This window comes from Nicotiana sylvestris, chromosome 2 (assembly GCF_000393655.2).
Source record: "Nicotiana sylvestris chromosome 2, ASM39365v2, whole genome shotgun sequence".
NCBI lineage: Eukaryota > Viridiplantae > Streptophyta > Magnoliopsida > Solanales > Solanaceae > Nicotiana > Nicotiana sylvestris.
Genome location: NC_091058.1, coordinates 35,090,489 through 35,117,304, shown reverse-complemented (window position 1 = coordinate 35,117,304; position 26,816 = coordinate 35,090,489). Strand labels below are relative to the sequence as shown.

The window sequence follows — 26,816 nt, the reverse complement described above, 5'->3', positions numbered from 1 at the left end:
CGCTTCCGCTTGATATACTTAATACATTTTGAGAATTCGAACATAAAATCTCTAATTAAGACCGAAGGGTTTAAACTTTAAATACCCACCATATTCCTGAAGGCCATTGATGTGGTTAGAAAGTTGTGCGTGATGTACTTCCACAGTTGATTTGACTAATGCTACACTCCCTTTTTTTCCTTTTATGTTTACTGTACTCTTATTTTGTCGTTTATTTAGGGCATTTTCATTTGCTATATGACCCGACATTGATATATGATAAATCCTCGGCATTAACATGCATATTCATCCATGCATTCTCAACAACTAATGATTATAAAATCCAAATTTTATGTGTCTGTATCGTATTGGTCTTGACTTAGGTCAATTTTAATAGATTCATCTAAGAAACTGCCGCGATTGTACGCTAATGTATACATACATATATTGTCACAACTGAAAGTTTAGATGTGATCAGATCATACAAATACTAGTAATATATTCAAAAGTTTTTGTGTCGTCGGTTAAGTAGTTTCTATTTTGCATTTTTAACATAAATCATGACAATTAACGTAATATATCATTAAAAACGTAGGATTACGGGTCTTACTGTTTATTTTTACTTGAAAAAAATGCTGATATTCTTTTATCTATATGTCATGAGTTAATAAGTGATATGCATAACAACGACAAACCCATTAGTTGTTACCAATTGAAAAATGATTAATTCATTACAACTTGGGTTTATTAAAGATCGCAAATGGTGGTCCATTGTCAAATATTATAAGTAGGATTTAATATATATGACGTGTAAGAACTTGAAATTAAATAATCCATTATTTTTCTATTGCTTTTTGAACGACGAAACACGATGAGGATGGGGTAAAAAGCCGTCTGATAACTGTAATATTAAAAATGAGAATAAGATCCAAATCTAGAGAAGAGAGTGAACAGTAGTAGTGTAGAGGAATTGTAATGATGGGATGTTTGGAGAATGAGAAAATCCCTTGGGAGACTACAAAATCTGTTTGTTCCCCTTAACCATTTGCTTTCCTTTTAAATTCCCTTCTTTTAATTTCTCCTTATTAGCTTAGCTGCCCTGCCACCACATGGTTTTAGTGCATTTTGCCAACCCCTCTTCTCGCACCTACCCAAAATATTAGGAGAAGATCAAATATAAAAGAGTGAAACAAAGAGAAGAAAACCTGATATGTACAAGAAATAGGAATATATATCAAGATTGATCGACATTATTAACGGTTTTATACATATGGATAGGGGTGCCAAACTGATGGATCGGGTTGGATATGGACGTGTCGAAAATGAGTAATGCAAAACGGATAAATTATCTGACTTGATTCATATTTAATACGGATAAATAACGGATTAATCGGCTGATAATATAGATATTTATATAATTCATGGCTTCTTGAATATGATCACTTTTGGAGGAATTTCTAGTCTCTCAAACTTGAGTAATCCCCAATTTGAAGCTTTACAAATTTAAAAATTAAATTCATTAGTTATCCATTAGTGATCCATTTTCTAAGTGGATAATATAGTTCTTATCCATATTTGATCCATTTTAAAAAAAATCCTTACCCAATCCATTTTTAATGGATAATTAATATGGGTGGATAACTATTTTCTTTTAACTATTTTGTCACCACTACATATAGATATACATATATAGAAAGCAACTTGGTGCATAAAGTATTCTCCGTTAATGACATTTGAAAACATCATAAATAAAGGTCGCTAGTTATTTGCCAACATTAATTTAAATGTCACAAAATTAACGATATTTAAATTTTCGATATTTAATATAAATGTTGGTAAATAATTTTGTGACATTTAAGCGACTTATGGTGACATTTATAAAAAGAGTCGTATCCCACATTTGTTATAGTGATTCCAAGGGTGTGTAGTGTAGGTAGCATACCCTGATTCTCATATTAATGAATGATTTCACAGTTTGAACCCATAATTTATAAATTAAACAAAAATAACTTTATCGTTACTTCAAATCTCTCCTTAATACATATACGTACGTAGTAAGAAATATTGTATAGGGGATGTCCAAGTCTCGAGATATAGTATTTGATAAGATAAACAAAATGTATTCCAACTAAGACTTTCGTAGGTCTTATGTGATACGAAATAAAAAACAGACTGTAGCTGTAGTGGAGGAGTTTGCATCGGAAATGCTTGCCAGTAAAGCATTCCAACCAAGACTTTCGTTTTCAATTAATTGAGGTCTTCTTGCATCCAATTGGACAGACGGCTAACACGATTTTCAGCCTTAATTTGGCCGTTAAAGTATTTCTTTCAATTCTGTTTTGTTACAAAGACGATTTGATATTGGTCAAATAAGTCGTTAGAGGCAAAACCTAAGAAAATTCAATTATCTTGACCATTCGAATTAACGAAGAAAAACTATTTTTATAATTGTTTACCCTTAAAAACGGATAACAATTGAATTCATATGAAGTTTTAAGAATATGTGAGTTAATTCAATACAAGTGATAAATCACATTAGATTAAGCAAATAAAAGACGTAATAAATAGCCAAACCAATGATAAGAGTAAGTCCGGGCTAGGTTAAAAGCTTAATAAGAAACCTGCCTTCGGTTCGAGCTTGGCACTTATGAAGAACTTATGAACCAAAACAAGAACTTTCAATAATCTTTGAAAATAGAGAAAAATAGATGTATATTGCCTTGGAATGTGTGTACAACGTATGTGATGAATAATCAGTTTTTCCCTTTATATAGTAGGGGAGTTTTACCCTAATTATAATTCTAAAAAAGGTAAAAATATTTCTTCTCGCTAATCACTTATCTACCGTTGATACGGGCCGAGATTCACGCCGTGATATCCGGTTGGGCACGAATATCATGGCCCTTTGTTAATCATGTGTGGTCGTTTGGCAATGCCTTCCGAGGTCTCGTTAATTGAATTAGGTCCGGGGGCATGATCTTGATGGCTCGGGGAGCAGGTGTTTTATTCGAGCTTTGATACGGGCGGCTCCCGGCATCGATCTCAACTACATGCAGTTAAGTCCTCTCTTCGCGCCCCACCGGGAAATTGGGGTGCTCGTTACCTCCGATTTTGCCTGTATACAAATAGTCCCCTCGTTTCTCGGAGAGTAGGTCTGCTGAAACGACGATAAAAGATAGATGTTTCCCGGTTGCTTCTTTCGTCCGACGAAGAAGCCGAAATGTCGCGTCAGTTAAGTCGCTCTGACTTCGAGCACGTGTCAACCATCGGTTGGTTACCTCTGAATAGGAAGCGTCGCAATTTTTTTTTTTTTTTTTGTATAAGGTTCCACCCTTTGTCCTTTTTTTACTTTTGACCAAGCTTCTACCCTCGAACTCTCAAGCTATCATCAGCCTTCTTAAAATTTTAATATCTTCTCCCTTATTCTTCAAGATCTCACAGTAATTTCCAGGTTTTCACCCATATTTTCTCCAAATCATTACACTCAGCTCTTTATCTTTCAAAATCTTCTCTTGAGTATTCAAACTTCTCCAAATAACAATGGCTAAAACATCTATATCTGTTCCTCAACAAGCTGCCGCTTATCTTCTCAACCGGTCACTGGTATCAAGGCGGTTGCTCCTGAAGTAGTTGCCCTCGAAATGGCTTCTCCCGAGGCGGCTGCCGACGAACCAGGCCCTAAGCCTTCCTTGAAAATGTTTATTTCGGGGGGTTGCTTAGTTGTAGACGACTTTAAGGTCGAGAAACCCTCACACAAACAGGACCGGGGTGAAGGAACATTAAGGTACATTTGCTCCGTGACCGAAGACATCCTTTTCGTGGTCCGAAAGGACTACAACTGGGAAGTCAAGAATGTAGCAGTCCTCGGACCCGAGGACTCCATTACTACCCACATGGAAGGGTGCTTAAGTGTTTACACTTACCCCTTTGCACTAGGCCCGGTGGACCCGGTTGTTTCTGGATTTTTGCAAGAAGTACGAGGTGTGCCTCAGACGTCGTTATGGAGGATCGTGATCTTCCTCCACTACTTCGTGAACAAGATCGAGTCTCCTCGATTCACGATCGATCATCTACTTCGATTATACAGTCCCCAAATTTTTTGAGGGGGACTGATCAAGCTTACTCGCGGTACTAACAAGGCGATTTTTTTAGTATTGATGAAGAACGAGACCGGGGCTGGCAGGGATGCTTTGTTCGGGTGAAGATCGAAGACTTGATTACCCCAAGTTCATGCCATTCCCTGAGAAGTGGAATGCATCTCGTAAGTACAGCCTCTCCTTAAGCATCAATTTTTTTTCTTTATTTTCTTATTTCTCATTCGCATTTGTGGTTGTGCAGTTATTGCCCGGGTTCCGAATGCGATTCCCCGACTAAAGGAATGGATCAAGGGCATCTGTACTCAGATGCCGTACTCCAAGCGCACATGGCGCGAACTCTCGAAGGGCCGATAGGAGGCCCATTTTCATGGTAAGGCCTCTTTCTAAATAGTTAACACCATGTTTCTATCTTTCATCATACCAACTTTCCTTTCCCTTTATTGTAAGTTTTCCTAAGGCCACCGAACTTAGGCCTTTAGAAGGGGACAAGGACGTGTCCTTGTCTATTGATCCCTCCATTATGGGGCAGCCTGAGGCTGCCAGGGATGAGCTCATTTTTGTCACCCACGGGACGACCTTTCCCGAGGAATAGGAGGCATCCGAGGGGGAGACTCGCGAGGTCGACCCCCCTCAAACTCAAGAGATCGACGTGGATACCCAGGGTAAGAATCCCTAGGACACTGACTCCGCTCCAAAGGAAGCGCCCGTATAATTGAGATTTTGGGGTGCCCACCTACACCGAGTCCATGCTCGAGGAGGCTCAAGCAAGAAAGGAGAAGTCCAACGAAGGAGTCCATGGCGCGGGGATCCCCTTCACTCCTTTTTCGACTGTGTGAACTCGTCCGCTTTGGAAAATTTCTCCAAGCTGGGCGACCTGGATGTTCCGAAGAAGGATACATCCTTGGAAGCTGGTGGGCCGAGTTCGAGCCCGAAATTGATCAACCAGTTCCCTGTTTCGAGTGTGGACCCCGGTCGCAAGAGATCGGTTATTTTGACCGTCCCAGAGGATGCCCGGGTTTTGTCAGCTCTTGTGGGGATATCTAGCTATCTCCGATGCTTGGAGACCGAAGAGGACCAGGCAAAGATGAATGAAGTGAATGTGTTGTGGCTTTTCAATGAGTCACATCATGCGTTGAATCGGGTAAGGCATCGTTATGTTCCTTCGAACTTTTACTTAGGTTTTGATATTTCTCACATTTTCACCTGTTATTTGCAAGCCTCAGTACTTCATCATGATATCTTCTTTCTGTATCGGGATGAGGTCAACTAGCACGAGCTTGAGGTTAAGGAGCTTGCCGAGAAAAAAGATATGTACAAGCTTCTCAGCGAGCAGCAAGAAAAGGTCATTAAGAACCTTTAGGGCGAGCTGTACGGGGCTCAGAAAGAAGCATAAGTCCTATGGTGGGAGCACGTCGACTTGGTCAAAAAGGTAAAGATCTTCGAAGTTAGAAACGAGGAACTAGTCGTAGTGGCTAATGACCAAACCTCGCAGGTCCAGCAAAAGATCGACAAGATCGACCAGCTTCGAAAGGAGATGGATGAGGTCCAAGTTATGGCAACGGGTGGAAGAAAAAGATGGATCTGCTGGCCTCGGAGAAGGAAACCGCCTAGGAAAAGATTTTTTCGGTAGAAGTTCAACTTAGGAACGGGCTCAGCTAAATGAAGATCTCCGAGCACAACTGAGCTTGGTTGTCGCAGAATGGGATGCCCTTGGAAAAGAGCTCGAAGCAATGAGGTCCCAGGTGGAGAAAACCTCTACCGATGTGAGGAGATAGTGGCCCTATACAAGGCCGATGTTGAGGCAGCCGAGGACCGCCTGAAGACCAATGCCGAATATATGAGGCGGCTGTCTCAAAGGGAGACGCTCGAAGAGATCCATGCTCGAGGTTTCAACCTGTCTCCCGAGGTCGAGGAGGTAAAGAGACTTGAGGTTGAGGCCAAGAAACTAGCCGAACCCGAAGGTGAAGAGGGCTCCGAGGGTTCTGAAGACTCCAAAGCCCCCGATGGTTTTGGTGACGACTTGGCCTCCGGTGAAGATCAGGCGTGAATGGCTTAGGATTTAGTTTTTGTGTACATATTTTTTGTTTATTTTGAGGCCGTTTTGTTGGGACTATGTAAAGATATTCTAGAATATATAAAAATTTTCCCTTTGGCAATTTCAACTCTTTAGCATCTCTTCACGATTTCTATTCTTGCAAATATTTCTAATGCCTTAGCATAGAATCTAATGTTGTGATAAGTCATTTGTTTTTTGGAGGTCCAAACAGAGCTTGACCTTGATACAATTTTTTATCTACTCGAAACTTTGAAAGCTCTAAGCGACCGGAATTTTTCCAATAATGCATAAAGTATTCTTAGACGACGTTTTTTAAGGGTAACCTTTTGGTTGGTTTTGAATTTTTATTGAAGGCCTTATGTTTTGATTGAGGGCTTCGGACGTCTCTGAGTCGTTTATTACCATGGTCGTAGCGCCTCCGGGATTCGATATCCCGAGATGCCCGAAATTATTTCGGACGGCAGTCCCTTGGGCTCGATAATTCCCGAATAGGGATAGCCCTTAGGCCTCAGGTAGGGGTAGCTCTTGGGCTCGATAGTTTCTGAATAGGGATGGCCCTTAGGCTCGATGTTTTGAAAGGAAAAAATATATAGTAGCAAGGTGGGAACTTTCTTTCATTTCTATGTGTAAAGTACATAATTGAAGGTGAGTAAAAGCTTGTATTATGGCTACAGTGGCTTATGCGGGCACGGTCCATTTGAATGTTTGGCTCTTACAATAAATCTTAACCATCAGAACTAAGCTGTTCAAGTACAAAGTTCCCTTATTTTCTTGCTAAGAAGTCTAACCCGAGGGTGATGACCCTCAGTATTCGAGGTCGATCTTTGAGAGGGTATTGATACTGCTGATGCGACCATTGACTCTGATTTTAAAACCGCTCTTTGAATCTTGCCGAAAAACCTATTTGGGACAAAACCGGTTCAAAGAAAAAAGAGTGCAGTGCGTGCTTTCAAACCTAATAGTCGTACTTTCCCTTGGCCATTGCCTGCAAGCATTAGTCTGATTCACAATAATATAAAAAGGTAATTGAAAACGTCCCTTATCAATAGTATCGCCTTAAGTGTATCACGTTCCAGTTGTTTGGTAGTTGTACACTGTTTCCTGCTTCGACTTTCTACGAGCCCTTGCCGGTAATTCCGATGACTCGATATGGTCCTTCTTAATTCGGCCCCAACTTTCCCTCTTTCTGGTTTCTGGTGTGCAACGTTACTTTCCTTAGCACCAAGTTTCCAATTTTGAAGTGTTGGAGGTTGGCCCTTCAGTTGTAGTATCTTTCTATCCGCTGCTTTTGGGTGGCCAACCGGACTAGGGCTGCCTCTCACCTTTCATCCAATAGTTCTAGGTTCGTACTCATGACCTCACCATTTGATTCCTCGGTCGCATATCAGAACTTGAGGCTTGGTTCCCCAACCCAATCGATATTAATGCTACGACACCGTAGACCAACGAAAATGGGGTGGCTCCGGTGCTAGATTCAAAGTTGTACGGTATGCCCATAAGACTTTGAGCAAAATTTTCTTCCACTTTCCTTTGGTATCGGTTAGTCTTTTTTTTGTCAAATTTTGGAGTATGGTCTTGTTTGTAGACTCTGCTTGTCCGTTCCTGCTAGGGTGATATGGGGTGGATAGAATCTTTTTGATCTTGTGGTCATCAAAAAACTTACTTACCTTGCTGCCGATGAGCTGCCTCCCGTTACCATACACGATCTCGGTCGGTATCCCGAACTGGCATATTATGTGGGCCCAAATAAAATTGATCACTTTTTTCTCGGACTTTCTCGGATGCTTGAGCTTTGACCTATTTAGAAAAATAGTCAGTCATAAATAATATGAATTGAGCCTTACCAGGTGCCCATGGCAGGGGGCCGACGATGTCTATTCCCCACTTCATGAACAACCATGGGGATAAGACCAAATGTAGTAACTCCCCAAGTTGATGGATCATAGGTGTGTGTCTTTCACAGCCGTCACACCTTCGTACAAAGTCCTTTGCATCTTTCTCCATGTTAATCCAGTAGTACAAAGTCCTTTGATGACCCTAATTATCTTCCAAACCAAATATTCTGTCCGCGAATGGTTTCCGCAGGTGCCCTTGTGAACTTCTCCAAGACGTATTCGGTGTCTCCCGGCCCCAAGAATATGGCGAGTGGGCCATCGAAGTTTCTTCTATCCAAAGTGCCTTCGGACATGCTAAACTTGGCTGCCTTCTTGCGTAAAGCTCTCATTTCTTTAGGGTCATAGGGTAATTTCCCAGTCTTCAAGTAATCTGTGTACTTGTTTCTCCAATCCCAAGTTAAACTTATTGAATTTATTTCTGCGTGACCTTCTTCCACTATTGATTTCATGAGTTGCATGACCGTTCCTAAGTTGAAGTCGTCATCATCAACCGATGACCCCAAGTTAGCCAGGGCATTAGCCTCGCTATTTTGATCTCGAGGCACATGTTGGAGGGTCCATTTCTTGAATTGATGCAGCGCCACCTGCAATTTGTCTAAATACCTTCACATTCGTTATTCTTTTACTTCAAACGTCCCATTAACTTGATTTACCATAAGGAGGGAATCACACTTAGCTTCGACCACCTCGGGCCCAAGGTTTTAAGCCAATTCAAGACCTAAAATCATAGCCTCATACTCGGCCTCATAGTTAGTCAATTTCACAATTTGAATAGATTGCCTAACTCTGCTGCCCGTAGGCGGCTTCAACACGGTGTCAAGTCCGGACCCCATTGCATTTGAGTCACCGTACGTAAAGAGGGTTCAGATTCTCGAGGAAGACCCAGAGGTTAACAATAACTCCCTTTCGACTGTGGGTATTAAGACCAGCATAAAGTCGGCCAAAATTTGTGATTTATGGCGGTTCGGGATCGATATTCAATATTGTACTCGCTAATTTCTATGGCCCATTTAGCCAGTCGGCCCGAGAGCTCGGGTTTATGCATTATGTTTCTTAATGGGTAAGAAGTTACGACGCATATGGCGTGACATTGAAAGTAAGGTTTCAACTTTCTTGAGGCGCTTAGCAAAGCGAGCGCCAATTTCTCTAGGTGAGGATACCTTGTTTCGGCCTTGCCCAGGGTTCTACTAACATAATAAACAGGAAATTACGTACCATCCTCTTCCCGAACAAGGACTCCACTTACCTCTACTTCGGATACCGCCAAAAAAAGGTATAGTTGTTCATTCGCCTTCAGAGTATGGAGAAGGGGTGGATTTGAAAGGTACCATTTGAGTTCTCCCAAGGCTTGCTAGTTCTTCGGGGTCCAAGAGAAGTTATTTTTCTTCTTAAATAGTGAGAAAAATCGATGGCTTTTGACCGAAGATCTTGATATGAACCAACCTAGTGTGGTTATGCGCCAGATTAGCCTGTGAATGACCTTAACACTATCCACCATGGTGATTTCTTCTATGTCTTTTATTTTATTAGGATTAATCTCGATCCCCCGGTTAGATACTATGAATCGGAGGAATTTTCTAGATCCGACCCAAAATGCGCATTTCTTCGGGTTCAGCTTCATATTGTATTTCTTCAGTATGTTGAAGGTTTCCTGCAAATATTTCAAATGGTCCTTTACTTGTAGGGACTTAACTAACATGTCATCAATGTAAAACTTCCATTGATTTTCCTATTTGTTCTTTGAACATCCGATTTACTAGGATTTGATAAGTGGTACTAGCATTTTTAGTCTGAACGATATTACGTTATAACAATAGGTGCCAAATTTAGTGATAAAGGAAGTTTTTCCTTGATTGCTCGGGTCTATCAGGATTTGGTTGTACTCGGAATAGGCATCAAGAAAGCTGAGTATCTCGTGCCCGGCCATTGCATCGATCATGCGATCTATGTTAGGCAAAAGAAGAGAATCCTTGGGGTGTGCCTTATTCAAGTCTTTGTAATCTACACGCATTCTTAATTTATTTCCTTTTTTAGGAACTACTAGTACATTAACCAACCAATCCGCGTACTTAACTTCCCTAATGGAACCTATTCTAAGGAGTTTGGATACCTCGTCTTTGATGAATGCATGCTTGACTTCAGACTGAGGCCTCATCTTCTATTTATCGAGTGGAACTTCGGATCCAATCTTAGCTTATGAGTGAATACTTCTGGCAGGATCCTTGTCATGTCAAGATGGGACCAAGCGAAACAATCTACGTTAGTTATAAGGAATTTAATGAGTTTTTTTCTGAGTTAGGGAGTTAACCCAATGCCTAGGTATACCTTCCAATCGGGCAAGTGTTCAATTAATATTACTTGCTCCAGCTCCTCGATCGTTAATTTGGTGGCATCATAATTGACAGGGGTGATGAAAGACCTAGGAACTTCGTAATCATCATCCTCGCTTGCTTTTTGTTTCTTCGGTTCAGTCGGGTCGGTGTTGGTGATTGCTATTTAGTTTGTTCTTTCCTAACCGGCTCCATATACTTTGATGTCGAGAGTGCGGACATCGAGATCACCTCGTCGACCACAAACATTTTTTTGTGGCCGACTTCTCTCCGTAAAATGTCTTGGTCCTTCTCAGTGTGGGGAACTTCAGCGCCTGGTGTAGTGTCAAGGGTACCGCCCTCATGATGTGAATCCATGGCCACCCGAATAGGGCGTTATATCTCATATCCCCTTCGAACACATAGAACTTCATTTCTTGAATTGTCCCGACGTTGTTCACCGGTAAGGTTATCTCCCCTTTCGTAGTTTCGCATGCCATGTTGAATTTGTTTAAAACCCGGACTGCAGTTGGTCTTTTAGACCCAACTGCTCTACGACCCTCAATCTGATGATGTTGGCTGAGCTACCTTTATCACTCAACATACGTTTAACTAGAGATTTATTTACAAGTACAGATATTACCAGTGCGTCAGTATGTGGTTACATGATGCCTTTGGCGTCCCCATCATTGAACAAAATGGTCCTATCTGGGATATAATCTCGGGTTCATTTTTCCTTTGTGATGGACACCTTGGTACGTTTCAGCATTGGTCCTTGGGGCACGTCAACTCCACCAATGATCATGTTGATGACATGTTGAGGTTCCTATTGTTTCGATCTGTTTGTTAGAGTTCCTATTCCTGAAGTGATTTTTGGCTCGATCACTCAAAAACTCCCGGAGATGCCCGTTATTGAAAAATCGGGCAAAACTTCTTCTCTCAACTGTTGGCAGTCATCGGTTCTATAGTCGTGAGTTTCATGGTACTTACACATAAAGTCGGTCTCTCTTGGTAGGGTCGTACTGCAACGGTCGAGGCTATTTGGTATCTTTGATGCTCCCGATGGCAGATACGATGCTGGCAGCATCGACACTGAAGTTATTTTTGATAGCCTTGGTGCCTTCCTGGCCACGAGTGGCTTGTCGAAATCGTTTTTTCTCATGAGTCCCCGACTATTGTGGCTTCGATCATTCTTTTTTTCATTTCTCGTAAGGTTAAGACCAGATCCGTTACCTCTTTGGTTTCCAGTATACGGTTGATACCGATCTTTGTTCGTTTTTGTTCATGATCGATGACTCTCTAAGACTGAGGGAATAAACGGACCCGGAGGGTCCCCTAAGCTGATCATTCTCGACTCTGATTTTTGATTAGTACCTGTTATGGACATCGACCCAAGTTACCGCCGGGTATTATATCAAATTCTGTTTCAATTGATGCAAAGCCAAAGAGCTTCCAGGGTTGAGTCCTTGGGTGAACGCCTGACGGCCCAATCGTTAGCGGCCGGAGGCGGATCCTTTTGTTCCATTTGAAACCTCGACACGAATTACGTAAGCATTTCGTTATGTCTTTGTTTTATATCGACAAGATCTAATTTCCTGGTCTCTACCTTGATGGCCCCGACATGCGCTTTTACAAAAGCATCTGCAAGCATAACAAACAAATCAATGGAATTAGGGGGTAAGTTGTGATACCATATCATAGCTTCTTTCAATAGGGTTTCTCCGAACTTTTTCAGCAAAACAGACTCGATTTTATCATCTTCTAACTCGTTTCCATTGATGGCACACATGTTGGAGGTCACGTGTTAATTTGGATTCGTAGTTCTGTTATATTTCAAAATTTCGGGCATACGGAACTTCTTCTGGATTGGTTTCGATGTCGCGCTCGGAGGGAATGGATTTTGGACAAATTTCTTGGAATCCGGGCCTTTGAATATCGGGGGTGCTCCTCGGATTTGATCAACTCTAGAGTAATAGGTCTCCACTTTTTGTCGTTGGTTTTGATCTTCTTTTCCCCCGATTCCACCCGCTTTGTCAGTTCCTCAAGCATCTTTATTATTTAGGGGTTGGTCTTCGATTCAACATTACCCGACCTTTCCGCGGTTTTTTCATTTCTTCGGGTGTTTTTCCGGGATGGTTCGGGCTCAACTTTATTGGGGGTACGACTTTGGTTCTATAGCTGGGGTATCGTGGCCTGTTGGGCTTGTAAAATTTCAAAGATTACTCGCAAATTGATCACATCGCCTTCACAGTCGTGTGTACCCCGATCTATTGGTCGGTCTCCTCCGCGAACGCTGTTCTCAGGGTCGGTAGGCAAGTTTGCATCGATGGCCACATATGAGTTGATATCGATCAAGTCCGCAGCCGAAACTCTATTGGGATCAACATAGGGTGCCTCGTTGCTGGGCACTATATTGTTGTTCTCGCCATGGTGGCCAGATTCAGCATCAACGTTCAAGTGAGTAGATTGAGAGTTTGACATATTTAAGTTAACCTAAAATTAAATTCTCAAAGAATAAGCGTAAAACAAAGTGCGTTATGGAAATTTGTATCAAACTACCACAATTATCCTTAGCCCTACGGTGGGTGCCAAACTATTAACCCTTAAAAACGGATAATAATTGAATTTATACGTGGTTTTATGGATATGTGGGTTAATTCAATACAAGTTATCGATGATGTAAGATAAAAGACGTAATAAATAGCCAAACCAGTGATAAAAGTGAGTCCAGGCTCGGTTAAAAGCTTAATAAAAATCTGCCTTCGGTTCCGAGCTCGGCACTTATGAAGAACTTATTAACCAAAACAAGAACTTTTAATCATTTTTGGAAACAGAGAAAATAGATGTATATTGCTTTGGAATGCGTGTTTAACGTGTGTGATGAATAATCAGCTTCCTCTTTATATAGTAAGGAAGATTTATCCTAAGTACAATTCTAAAAAAGGTAAAAATCTTTCCCAAAGTCAGAAATGATGCATTGTGGAATCAAAAAAGTCCTAAGACCACAGAAGGTAGTAAACAATGTGAAAGAGGAATGCAGGGCAAAAATGCAAGGAATCATGGAGAGGAAATCAACATCAAAAAGACAGAGATTATGGATAAAGAATTTACTGTAAATGCTAAATGAATAGATAGGATACTATGTTGAAATAGTATAGAAACAGAGAAGGAAGTAAAATAGATGGAGGAACTATGTGTATAATTGAGTTTGTTTGTGGTGATTAATAAAGATTATCTCATTAACCAAAAAAAAGAAATCTTTCTTCTCGCTAATCACTGATCTACCGCTGATATGTGTCGAGATTCACGTCGTGATATTTTGTTGGGTACGGATATCACGGCCCCTTGTTAATCATGTGTGGTCGTTTGGCAATGCCTTTTGAGGCCTCGTTATTCAAATCAGGTTCGGGGGCATGATCTCAATGGCTCCGGAGCAGGTGTTTTATTCGAGCTTTGATACGGGCGGCTCCCGGCTTCAATCTCGACTACACACAGTTAAATCCTCTGTTCGTTCGCCCCACAAAAAAATCGGGGTGCTTGTTACCTCCGTTTTTAACCCCTACAATAACACTTAATCGTAGAGTTTAAATTTTGAATTGGAGCTTTGAAAATCGAAATTTCTTGGTAGGAAGACTTCAACACCTTTGTACGCATATTCAACACGAATTTAACTTAATAGAAGTAATTGTAATGACATTAAAACCGAATTCCTAAAAAGGAAAATTAAAAAAAGTAATCCTTGGGAATAAAGCGTGGCCTGAACTCTATATCATGTACTATTGAGACTGAGAAGGAGATGTGGACATCCACATGCAGGCTCTTGTCCCTTTCTCTTGGAATTTTCCAGTATCTTAGGATATGTAATTGTTTAATACAAGTTGGTCAGTTTTCTGCAAACAGCAAAATTTCCTTCTTTTTTCTTCTTCATATTTAGTATTTATCAGCTATCGTATATAACCCTCCCAAATTTTTGTCAAAATATCACAACTAAACTATTTAAGATAGGAGAAAAACCGAGTGTATACACATCGCATTCAAACCCACCAACACAAACTAGTGCAATTGCGGGGACACTTCAGAAATTGTTTTGTCCATACGTAGAATCTAGATTGAGTTTGCCAGAGCTACATATTTGGCTATGCAGTACTCCAATCCTTTTGTTATCCAACTTTTGCGTGTATTCTAGTAATAAAATTTAGCATCATTCTTTTGATAGTCTAGCTGTATTTAGATAATAAGATTCTAAATTTTCAAACAAAATTATTTTTCCTCGTGGGACAAACTATAGTTTAGACCAATTAGATGAATCTTTATATCAATTAAATCGAAGATAAAAACAATCTTTTTTATGAAGACGATTAGCATGTAAAGTTTAGAATTCCTGTCATTTTAATCTGAAGAATATTTCCAAATCCCCTCACTCAAAATTGTAATGTCAACATAAAGGAAAGAAAAGTACACATTGTACTGTTTTGATGCATTGTGGACACAGGCTCAATAATGACATTATGCCACGATATTGGATGACAACCGATCATGTAATAGACTACACTAGATATACGATGAAGTGACATTTCCATATAGGGTTGCACAATATATACATTATATACACACCTTTGTTCATTAATTAGGAGCGTATATCTTATAACATTATCACAACATAATTTAATTAATTAAGCTGTAGTTGCATTCGATACTACGTACTTTATTAATCTATAGGTAGTGACTAGTGAGAAATATAATAAATAAATAAATTAAAGTGGAGTGGGATTTGCTGTCTCGCGTTTGTCCTCGGATATTGAGCTCTAGGGATTCCCTCGTATCCATCTAGCTAACACTACAACTACTACTATCTGTCTGTGTTCAATTTAAATTTAAACAAAGAATGTATAGTTACATTACTTAGTGATGTTGGGTTTCTGGCTTTCTACTTTATTCAACTACCAGAGAATATTTTCTTTCTTTCTTGAAACTCTCGAGATTCATCTATCATATGCTGCTTGCTTTACTTCTCTGTCCTCTTCTTAGACTAAGAATGTCTTTCCATATATTTTAATCTCTCTTTCCAAAAATTATTTAAAAAATAGACAAGTTTATTCATGACCAAACCCTTCACGTGAAATTAGCAATAAAGAATGATTTACACAAAAAATTGTTTTTTCAATTAATTCTTTCTCTAAATATTTAGTTTGTTCAAACCGTCAACAAAAGAAGACTCACGTCGCCACCTATCTTTGTCTGCTTACTCTTTGTTTCAAAACGATTCCTTTTGGAAGAGAAGATCAAAGAAGAAAGAAAGAAAGAAAAAATATGCTAGGAGACTGTGAGAAGATGGTACTCATCCCTTCTTCCACTACTAATGAATGGCCACAGGTTTTTTCCTTTCTCTTTCTCAATTATTAGACTAAAAAACCCATGACCCCATCTTTGTCTTTTAGCTTTTGGAAGAGAATATCTATTACTTGTGTTGTTATTTTTACTCTAAACCTACCACTCATCCATTTCTTCTTTTCTTCTTCTTTGATTTCTCTCTTTTGTAGCAAAATATTCAGTCAGATGAGAAAGCATTGATGATGTCCTCAAATGGTAGTAGTGATATGGAGAAACCAATTCAAGATCCACAGCAACAACAACAACAACAGCCGCCGCTAAAATGTCCTCGTTGTGATTCATCAAATACTAAGTTTTGTTACTACAATAATTACAGTTTGTCTCAGCCAAGGCACTTTTGTAAGGCTTGTAAAAGGTATTGGACAAGAGGAGGAACCTTAAGAAATGTTCCAGTGGGAGGTGGCTGTAGGAAAAACAAGAGAATCAAGAGACCATCAGCTTCTTCTTCTTCTACTCATGATATAACTATTACTTCATCTTCAGCTCTAAATAATACTATTTCAGCTACAAACCCTAGCCATCATCATCATATTCATGGATCCCATAATATTGATCTATCTTCTACAACCTCATCAAATCATCTTAATCCTTTATTTTATGGGTTAAACACTGAGCGTTCTGATCTTAATAACAATCCATTTGCAAGGCTTTTCAGTTCTAGGGTTTCGAATGCAACCGATGAGGGACAAGTGTATTCTCTAACAGACAGTATCCCTGGATTGGATCGTCGTCTGGGGCTAGGGTTTTCTTCTTCTTCAGGGCTCATGGGTGAAAATAATTATGGACATGGATTCAATTCCATTAAGCAAATCCAAGATGTTATGACTAATTCTAATACCACTAATTCAAGTTCACTTCTTTCGAGCTACCCCATGTTTGGATCTTCATCAACTTCAAGCTCAACTTCAACTATGGCTTCCCTCATAGCTTCCAGCCTTCAGCAACAGAAGTTCATTTCCAACGGTAACAATTTTCATAGCTTGGCTCCTTATGAGGAATTGCAAATGTCAGGGAATAATAATAATAATAATAATGTTGAAAGTGGAGATGGGATGACAATGTTGAAAGAAGAGAAAATAGAAGGTGGTGGCCAAAACAGGTTGAACTGGAATAATCTTTCTAACCATCAGATTCATGAGCAAATCATGAATTCCTCTGATCCTTCACTTTCTTGGAATGGTGCTTGGCTTGATCCTTCTAATATGGGGTCTAATTCAGTCCCCTCTCTCATCTAGTACAAGTGCATTTGTCTCTCTTTTTTTTTTCTTTTTTTCTTTTATCTTGATCTCCCTCTCCTTTTTATTAACATGTGTCTTTCGTAGCTAGGTAGGTACTTTTTAGCTATGTTGTTCGGATCCTCCAAGAATATCGTTGTCAGATCTTTAGAGGATGCCTTGACGAAATTTTTAGAGGATCCAAGCAACGTAGCTTTCTATTTGTCTTATTTTTCTCCCTTCTACTAAAATGTCAAGACCGTAGAAAAAAGAGAACAACATGACTTCATATTGATGGGAGGAGTTGGATCGGAGTGATCATGTCAGCTGCAAGAAAATTTCAGCCTGCTATTTTTACAGTCAAAAGGTTGAAAAAATCTCTAATTTTGCGCTGAGAGGAACCTCGGATCCCTTTCATCTCATCAAATCAAGTTTTCTTAATTATATATGAAGACAAATTTCAGAGTTGACGAAGAAGCTGAAGTTGAGGAACCTGAGTACCATTTCTAGTTCCAGTGAGTGGATTTTAATTTTAATGTTAATCTTATGATGTATGTATATATATGCATGACATTGCAATTTTTCTTGATGTATTTTTCAGAATGTGTATTAGGTTTTGGGTGGGGGTTACAATGTTGGAGTCCTCGTATATGAGGAACCAATGATTATTTTTTTTACTTTTCTTTTTCCATATTTCTGGAAATTTCCTCCTTGTAGTTTAGGGGAAAACGGTTGGGTATATTTGGGTATAGAAGAGAGGGAGAAACGTTGTTGTTTTAATATGATTATCATCTTATTAAGTTAGGCATTGCCATTTTCTTGCTTACTTCATTCATCATTTTTGTTTATGACTTTCACATACTATCATTCTTGATTTCCTATGTGAATTTTGACCCAAATGCATAATAATTTACAAAGAAAAAGCATTTTACTTTGTTGCGAAAGGACACCTTGATTTGATTTAACCATTAAGATTTTGAATTTGTGTGATATATTCTCTATATTTTTCCTTTTTGTGGGGAATCAGAAGTAGTTCATCTTATTCTTGGTCTTTGCCTGAAAATCTAATGAATTTACAGAATTTTACTGCTTTCCCATCTAATACTATAACTCAAACAGCCATATTAACAACTTTACTTGAATTCGCACTACTCAACTACAAAATTCATCAGCTTTCCCTCATCGATCTGTCAAAAAAAGAAGGGAAGGACAAGAAGTACATAATTTTCAGGGTGAATTGATTTTCTTTATTTTTAAAATAATTGTTTTATATATTAAAAAGTGGGAAGCATGCTCATGTCGATTCAATATTTGTGTGGGGATATTCTTCTTTACCTGACAATTTACTTTTCCTCTCCAGGCTACAAACAAGACATACCACATTCTAAAAGCTTTTTCATAAGAAATAAAAAAAGAAAAAAGCTTGTTATGTCACGTTTTCAACTTTATCTTATGACATATATTGTACCAACCCACTCATCTCATCCCTATCACAGTAGTGTAATTAGCAGAATTTTGCGTGAGTAGTATTGAGCGACCTGTTACCATTCGACTTTTATATATTGATTTTGAATTTGGGGCTTTGAGGGTTTAAGGTTTTAGTTTTTATTTCAAATTGATGTTTATTTTGTAATTATTTTCCTAGACGATCTCGACCTATTGTTTATATGCGTATTGTTTTTTTAGAAAAATATATTGTCTACGTATATGTATATCAGTATAAATACATATAAATTTCTGTTGAAATATGTATATAAGTATAAATACATATAAATTTCCGTATTCAACGAATGATACCATTCAGCATGCATTGAGCATCAACTACTGTATATATAATTTTATTAACATACTATCAACTATGAAAGATCTAAATGCATGAACAAATCAATAGGTTTTTATTTTAACAACTAGAGATCTAGACTAGAATGCGTGGTCTACATGTTACCTTTTTTTGGTAAAAAAGACATACATATATACCGTTACCTTTTATACAAAAACATTCGGACTTCATATGGAAAAGAAAGTATGTGAAGTTCTAATTTTAAGTGCTTTTCCTTTACATAACTAAACAAGAAGTGAAGAAGACCCGATTGAACAATAATGTCTAGAAAATGACTAACACTGCATTATGATTAATTTTTCGGTCACTTAATTTCTCTGTACAGACAAAAATAAGGTGGTTGAGGTGGAAAGATATAATTTAATAAACTTTCTAAACCAAAATTTGAAGTCAAGGCCTCTTTGTCAAGATGAATATAATATAAGTGTACAAGTTCTATATTTTGATAGCGTAAAATATATTTAATGATTATACAAACTTTTTTTTTTAATTACATTTCTAGTGTGTAAATTAAAAATTCATAATTTTACATATTGGAAACCCAATGCCTTTCGCAGCTTTCCCTTTTAGTACTTACTCTATTGTGCATGTCCTGATGGAATGTTTTGGTGGTATAATTTGTCTCACAATAATTTTCATTAAGACATGAGTGAAAGACACATTACAAACCTGGTACTACTAATTAAGTACAGCTTGTACCATGCCAGTTCAAATGTGTCATCACTTGACTGTTGACTGAAATGCTTCAGTTTATATTCTGTTCTGATTTTTGCCTCCATTAGGTGATGGACTTTTTGTTTATCCCTATGTTTTTTCCCAGCTCCACTAACACAGAATCTAGTCAAATTGCAAATTTCCACGGTAGACTACAATTCCTGTTCCTTTTTAGTTTTTTTTTTTCTTCTCTATTGAAATCCATCCATTACCATCGATCAAATTAGATGAACCTGACCAGCAACGTAATTGACGGAACGCTTAAAATAAGTATATTATCTCTCTCTCTCTACTTTCTCTCTCTAGGTGCACGATAGTGATTTTACTGTGCCCAGCCACTGGAAATAGCCAGAGGAAGGCCGGCGAAGAAGCAAAACAACAAAGCGGCGGTAGCCATTGAGGCTATTGCAAAAAGGATAGGTGTAGCAGGTAAATACCCGTAGGGCACAAGGAAATGGAACGGGACAGGGATGCATCTGCTACCGGAAGAACCACAAGTAAAGGGTCATGAGAATAAGAACTGGGCAAATCTGGTGGGCAATAACCGATTTGGGCTGGGAGGAATGAACTTAAAGTTCGTTGCTCCTATTCTGCAGGATGGGGAAAAAGTGGTGGAATTATCAAAGAAAGATGTTGAAAAGGAAACTGAAAAATGAAGAAATGCTATCATCCTCTATGTAGTAGGCACCACACCGACGATTGGAGCTCTGAAAAGGTTTGTTGCTAGCTAGTGGAACTTTGTCTCAAAACCTACGGTATACTTTCATAATGATGGCTACTTTGTTATTAAATTCAATAATATGGATGATAGAGATGCGATACTTTACTCTGGACCTCATACAATTGGTAACAAGCCAATTATAACAAAGGTGCAGACACCCGACTTTAGTTTCAAGGATGAGATTCTGAAAACTATTCCACTCTGGGTCACCTTTCCAAATCTTCCATTGAATTGTTGGAGTGCAGATTCATTGAGCAGGATTGGCAGTGAGCTTGGAGTTCCGCTTTACGCAGATGAGTGTACATCAAATATGGAAAGGATTTTTTATGCACGAATACTTGTAGAAATGGATGTTGCAGGAAGCTATCAAGGTGAAGGATCCAAATGGAGGGTAGTTTGTTCAAAAGGTAGAATATGTATAGAAACCAGAATATTGTGAAACCTGTTTGATGATTGGCCACTGCTGCAAAGAGCCAAAACAACTAGAAAATCCAAAAGTTGTAAGGAACAATGTACAACAGAAGGTGCGGCAGGCGAAAGGAATAATTGCTCAAGCACAGGGAAAAGAGAATAATTAATCGAAAGCAAACCTCAAGGCAGGGAAGCAAGTAGAATCAGACATTACTGAAGGTTGGAAGGAAGTAAGGGGAAAATCAGCTGCTAAAACAACTCATACTACTGATGATGTGCATATGAGTATAACAAATGGATTCACTGTGTTGAATAAACAAAGTGAGCAATTACAAATGCCGGAACAAGAATATCATGCTGAAAGAGGCCACTGTAGTAGAAGTGGGAGCACAGGGATAGTACAAAATCTCTTTAATCCAACATGAAAATAATAGCTTGGAACATTAGGGGTCTCAATAAGTTGTTCAAGCAGAAGGAGTTACGTAGATTCATTAGGATGAATAAAATTAGCCTACGAGCTATATTAGAACATAGAATTACTGAAACAAATGCCAGTCAAATACTGAAGAAGGTTGCAGCAAGGATATGGGTAATATGGGATCCAAATGTCTTACAATTCAATGAGATGGTGAAGAGCAATCAGTTGATACATGGAAAGGTGTCTATTGGTGCACTCAAGTTGCAGTTCTATTTTACAGCAGCATACGACCTATATACTACTGAAGACAGTAAAACATTATAGCATGAATTATAAGTGATTCATAGTGTAACTGATGGGGCATGGATTGCAATGGGGAATTATAATGCAATACTGGGGGTAGATGATAGAGTCTATGGCAATTCAGTACAAGAAATTGAGATAAGAGACTTTAGGAATTTCATGCAGAATAACAACATGAATGAGCTAAAGTATATTGGGAGGAAATTCACATGGACAAATAACCATGTGTGGAGCAAAATTGACAGAGTATTTGTGAATGTAGAGTGGATGACAACAATGAAACAAATGAAAGTGATAGTTATGGACCCATTCATCTTTGATCATTCACCTCTGAGCATTCAATTTGAAGATACAGCTTAGGGAGGACCAAAGCCATATCGCTTTTATAACTATGTGACTGAGATTCCAGAATTCATAAAGGTGGTGGAGTATGCATGGAACACACCTAGTAAATTGCAGGGAATGTGAAAAGTGTGGCTGAAGCTTAAAGAGGTTAAACAGGAATTGAAAAAATTACATACTGAGGAATTCAAAGGAGTCAGGGAGAAGGTACAAACAATTAGAAGGCAACTCCAAGAGACACAAGAACAAATAAAGAAAACAGATCATCAGACATCTCTTTTTGAAACTGAGAAGGAATTGAGAGTATAACTAGAGAAATGGGGGTTGATAGAGAAAAGTATATTGCAACAAAAATCCAAGACCCAGTGGCTAAAACTTGGGGATTCAAATAGTGAGTACTTCTACGCTTGCTTGAAGAATAGAACATCGTAGAACAATATCAAATCTCTTGTAAATCAAGCAGGGGCATTGTTACAAACAGAACATGAGGCGAAAGAGGAAGTAGTGGGGTTTTATAGGGAGTTGTTGGGTAAAGCTGCTAAACAAATACCTACAATAAATGTAGAGATAATGAAAGAAGGACCCATGCTAACAAAGAGAACAACAATTGAAACTAATAGAGCCAATCACTACAGAAGAAATATGTACAGCAATGAGGAACATAGATGACAACAAGGCCAGGGTGTGATGGATTCAATGCTTTCTTCTTTAGGAAAGCATGGCCTATTATAGGAGAAGATGTGATCAATGCAACAAAATAATTCTTTGCCACTGAGGAGCTTTACAAGCCAATAGACTTTGGTCCCAAAAGTAAAAAGCCCAAATTCAGTTAAAGAGTACGTGCCAATTTCATGTTGTACTATAATGTATAAGATACTGATGTTTTAAGTGTCAATACCACACAAGAGGGGAGGAGGGGTGATTTGTGTGGTACCCAATTTTCGCTTAACCAAACTATAGAAGAACCTGGTTCTTCTAGGTGTTCCAACTACTACTGTTTGCGGAATAATAAATACAGAAAATAAAGAACACAAGTATTTTTACATGGAAAACACTCGGCTCAAAAGGTGAAAAAATCACGACCTACTACTCAGTTGGATTTTTCCCAACACTTCACTAAATCACTGAGCCAAAACAACATTTACAAAACTCTTTGTAAACCTAAGGATTACCTCTAATCCCGTTGTAGCAACCAGCCTCTAACTGTTGCGACAACTTCAAGTTAACTCTAACTTGAATACTCAAAGTACCTATTACAATTGCTTCTAGATAAAGCTGAAAAGTACAATATGAAAACACCTACTACAATTGAACTAGAAATAAATAAAGACACATAAAACTCTTTATGAAGCTGGTTCTTCAATCTGGTTCATGTAGCTTCAGGTTTGCACACTTGAATTACACACGAACTGCTTGCAAAAAGCCTTACTATTTTGCTCTCAATTCACGTTTAACTTCTGCATTTTTGTGCACACTTGTAATGTGAGAACATCCTGCAATTTATAGAGTTAGTAGATGAAGAAATAACTAGAGTTCTGATGCAACTCTTCCTTGGTGGAAGAGTTCTAGTTGATTTCAACTTCTAACTCCTTCCCTATCTTGGATAGTGTTCTCTTTGATTAAGGAGTCCTTCTCCTTATCAATTATGCAACCTTTCCGATCAGGAGATATTAAATACACCAAGTTAAGCTTATCTCCTTCACGTGCAACCCACATGCTCGAATCTGGCATTTTTGTGCACTCGAGGGATAGACCTGGTTCATCCTGAGTTCCTTTGTCAGTCTTCAAAACTAACCTTTACTTGGTCCAACAAATTCTCCTTTTTTTATGATGACAAACTCTGTGTTTTTCATAAGCTTAGGCCCTGTTTCAACTCAGCTCAATATCAACACAATGTTAGAAATATTTTTCCTTTTTATCACTTATCATCAAGGACCAGGTACATTAGGTTATAAACATCACTTGTTTAAAGCACAACTTTTCCCCCTCTTTTGGCATCATCGAAAAGTTGCATAAAAAATATGAGATAACCAGATTTTAAAGCTTACTCATGGCCACTAAGGCTACTTCAAATGCAATCATGGATTAATCATCATAAATCAAGCTAATAATTTTAACCATCAAAGAAATATAGACAAACAGTTAGAGCAAAAGATAGTGAATTTCATTGATAATTGATAAGATTCTACCACAAAGCATACGAGAAATAAAAATACTGAAAACATGAGCAAAAGAAACAAAAATTCCGAATTGGGTCACTGGTTAATCTACACTAGGCTAGGAGGCTTAAGGTTGGGAAGAACTAGGTGCTTGGTTTTTAAATTGGAGGAGTTTCAGCACATCTTGAAGAATGCCATAATTTTTCTCTTTTTCTCTTGCCAGCTCAGTTCTGAGAGCATCTCTCTTAGTCTCCATCTCAACCAACCTCTTCTTCAGCCTTTCAATCTCAGCATCCTTAGCCCCACTTTCTTGCACCATGGCTCTGACCTTGCTATTCACCGGTACCTTTTTGGATGAACTAGGTTCTTTAGGAGTGACATTGACTTCATATCGCAAGTAAGCAGAGTATTAACCCAAAATGATCCATGCTTGTACTAACCTCCCACCTTTTCATAGGTACATTGAAATGTGCAAGCACAATTGTGAGAATGAAGCCATAAGGAATGGAATGAGTTTTGGTGCCATTAATAACTCTATCAAGAAGCTGGATTATAGCTTTCAGTCACTTTCTTCTGCAGGTCTTGCGAGGGTTTCCTCTACAGATGAACCAGGTTCATCTCCCCAAACAACCATTGCACCTGCGTTTTTTGTTAAACTCACAAGAGTGGGTGAAGAATCAACCACTCTTGTTCCCTTTCCCCTCACAGTACTCCTAGCACTCTTGCTCTCCTTTTTTCTTTTTCATTTTTACCACCAACTTCTCCAGATTCTGTAGTCTCAACACCTGCTATAGATCCTACAAATCTATTTTCCAAATTTGCAGCAATTTTAGAAATTGTCTCAGGAGAAACTTTAGAATCAGAAGATACCTGTTCAGTTTCGGAAGAACCACTTTCTTCCCCATGAGTAGCAGACTTAAAGAATCTAGGTAGTTTAATACAGTCAGGAGTCTTAAACATAACTGGTTCACTTGTAACTGATAAGTTCACAAGAATTTGGTATTTGGTAGGACTCTGCTCATGATCCAAATATAGTTATTTCAAATTATGCAGAGTGTAGAAAACATACCTTATTATCTTGATGAACCAGGTTCTTCACTGATAATTTTCTTGTGTAAGTCTAAATTTGCGAAAATAGAGAAAATATCATTATAGATTAATGAGTCATTTTAACACATGGCACAAGAGTATACTATGGAAAGTATGAGACTGAGCAAGATTTAATCTAATTATACACAATTTACAGACTTTCTAACCAAATTTTTTTTTTCAATTTTTCATTTCTTTTTCGTTTAACTTTGAATCGGTCCTTTTAGGTGATCTTAATCAACCCTAATTTCAACCTGTTCCTCTCAAAGTGATCTCTATATAAGGATTTTGTGAAGATGTCAGCAATTTGCTTGTCAGTAGCACAAAACTCCACAGTGATCAAGCTTTTCTCATAGTTGTCTCTCAAAAAAATGGTGTCTAACATCTTTGTACTTAGTTCTCTTATGATGAATCAGATTCTTAGTCATACTAATAGCACTAGTGTTATCACAGAAAATAGGGATGCAACCAGCTTCAATACCAAAATCCATCAACTGTTTCTTGATCCATAATAATTTAGCACAATCATGAAACAACAACAACATACTCAACTTCAGTAGTAGATAAGACCACTGAATTTTGCTTTTTAGTAGCCCATGACACAAGACATGAACCAAGGAAGTCTACCATACCTGAGGTGCTCTTCCTATCCATAAGGAAACCTGCATAGTCAGCGTCAACATATCCCACTAGGTTAAAGTTACTACCTTTTGGATATCAAAGGCAAAGGTCAGTAGTGCCTTTCAAGTATCTCAATATTCTCTTGACAGCAGCCAAGTGGGATTCCTTTGGATTTGCTTGAAATCGAGCACAAAGCCCTACACTGAAAACAATATCAGGTCTGCTAGCAGTAAGATACAAAAGAGAACCAATCATTCCCCTATACAACTTCTGATCAACAGATGACCCAGGTTCATCTATATCCAATTTTGTGGATGTTGCAATAAGAGTGTCAATTTCTTTGGATGTTCCTTCCTGGTTTTGTTACTGAGGAATAGGTTCATGGACAGGTTCCCTCGAGGTTTGAGGATCAGTTCCTCTCTAGTCAGTTCCCCCTATCATGTTGCCCTGGGTGGAATGACCTGCTCCATCACTTGTACCTTCTTGCGATGCATCTTCAGGCTGGACTGTGGCGTGACAATGATAGTAAGAATAACATCATGGACTGCAAAGTTTTTATCTTATGTAGGACGAATTCAATTGATCAAGAGTGTCTTATTTTCTATCCATATCTACTGTCACAGATCTTTTTCTTCCCAAAGAAATTTACACAATTGATAGAAGCAATATCTAGGAAATTCCTATGGTCTGGGGAGTTGATATATCAAAGAGAGCTTTAATAGACTAGGACAACTGTGCCAACAAAAAGTTGCTGGTATATGGAACTTGCTAGATATATCAAAGTGGAACAAGGTTGCTTTATGTAAGTTACTCTAGAATATAGCTCAGAAAAAGGATAAGCTATGGGTGCAGTGGATACACATATACTATGGGAGAGGTTGAGAACAAAGGGAAACTGAACTTAAACAGGCTTCGTGGATGGTGAAGAAGATCCTGAAGGCCAAGCAATACTTGATTGATGTAGGCATAAATCTGACAGAGATTCTCGATATAGAAAACTTATCCATCGAAAAGTTATACATGATGATAAGAGGAGAACAACAGAAAATGCCATGGAGAAAATTTGTGTGCAACAATGGAGGAGTGCCCAAATGGATTTTTATCCTCTATCCGGCTATCATAGGAAAGTTGAGCACTAGAGACAGATTAGCAAGATGGGGGAAACAAATGATTTACAATGTCCTCTGTGCAATATAAGAGGAGAGAATTGAGCATCTATTTTTCAAGTGCACATATGCAGCTTCCATCTGGAGAAAA

General features: G+C 38.6%; 1 protein-coding gene across 1 annotated transcript; it reads left to right on the top strand.

Annotated features, from left to right (window-relative positions):
- Positions 1–15,244: 15,244 nt before the first annotated feature.
- On the top strand, positions 15,245–17,767 carry LOC104212022 (dof zinc finger protein DOF1.4). Its single transcript, XM_009761196.2, has 2 exons — positions 15,245–15,709; positions 15,877–17,767. The coding sequence occupies exons 1-2, from the start codon at positions 15,647–15,649 to the stop codon at positions 16,960–16,962; spliced, it is 1,149 nt and encodes a 382-aa protein (XP_009759498.1). The 5' UTR covers positions 15,245–15,646; the 3' UTR covers positions 16,963–17,767.
- Positions 17,768–26,816: the final 9,049 nt, after the last annotated feature.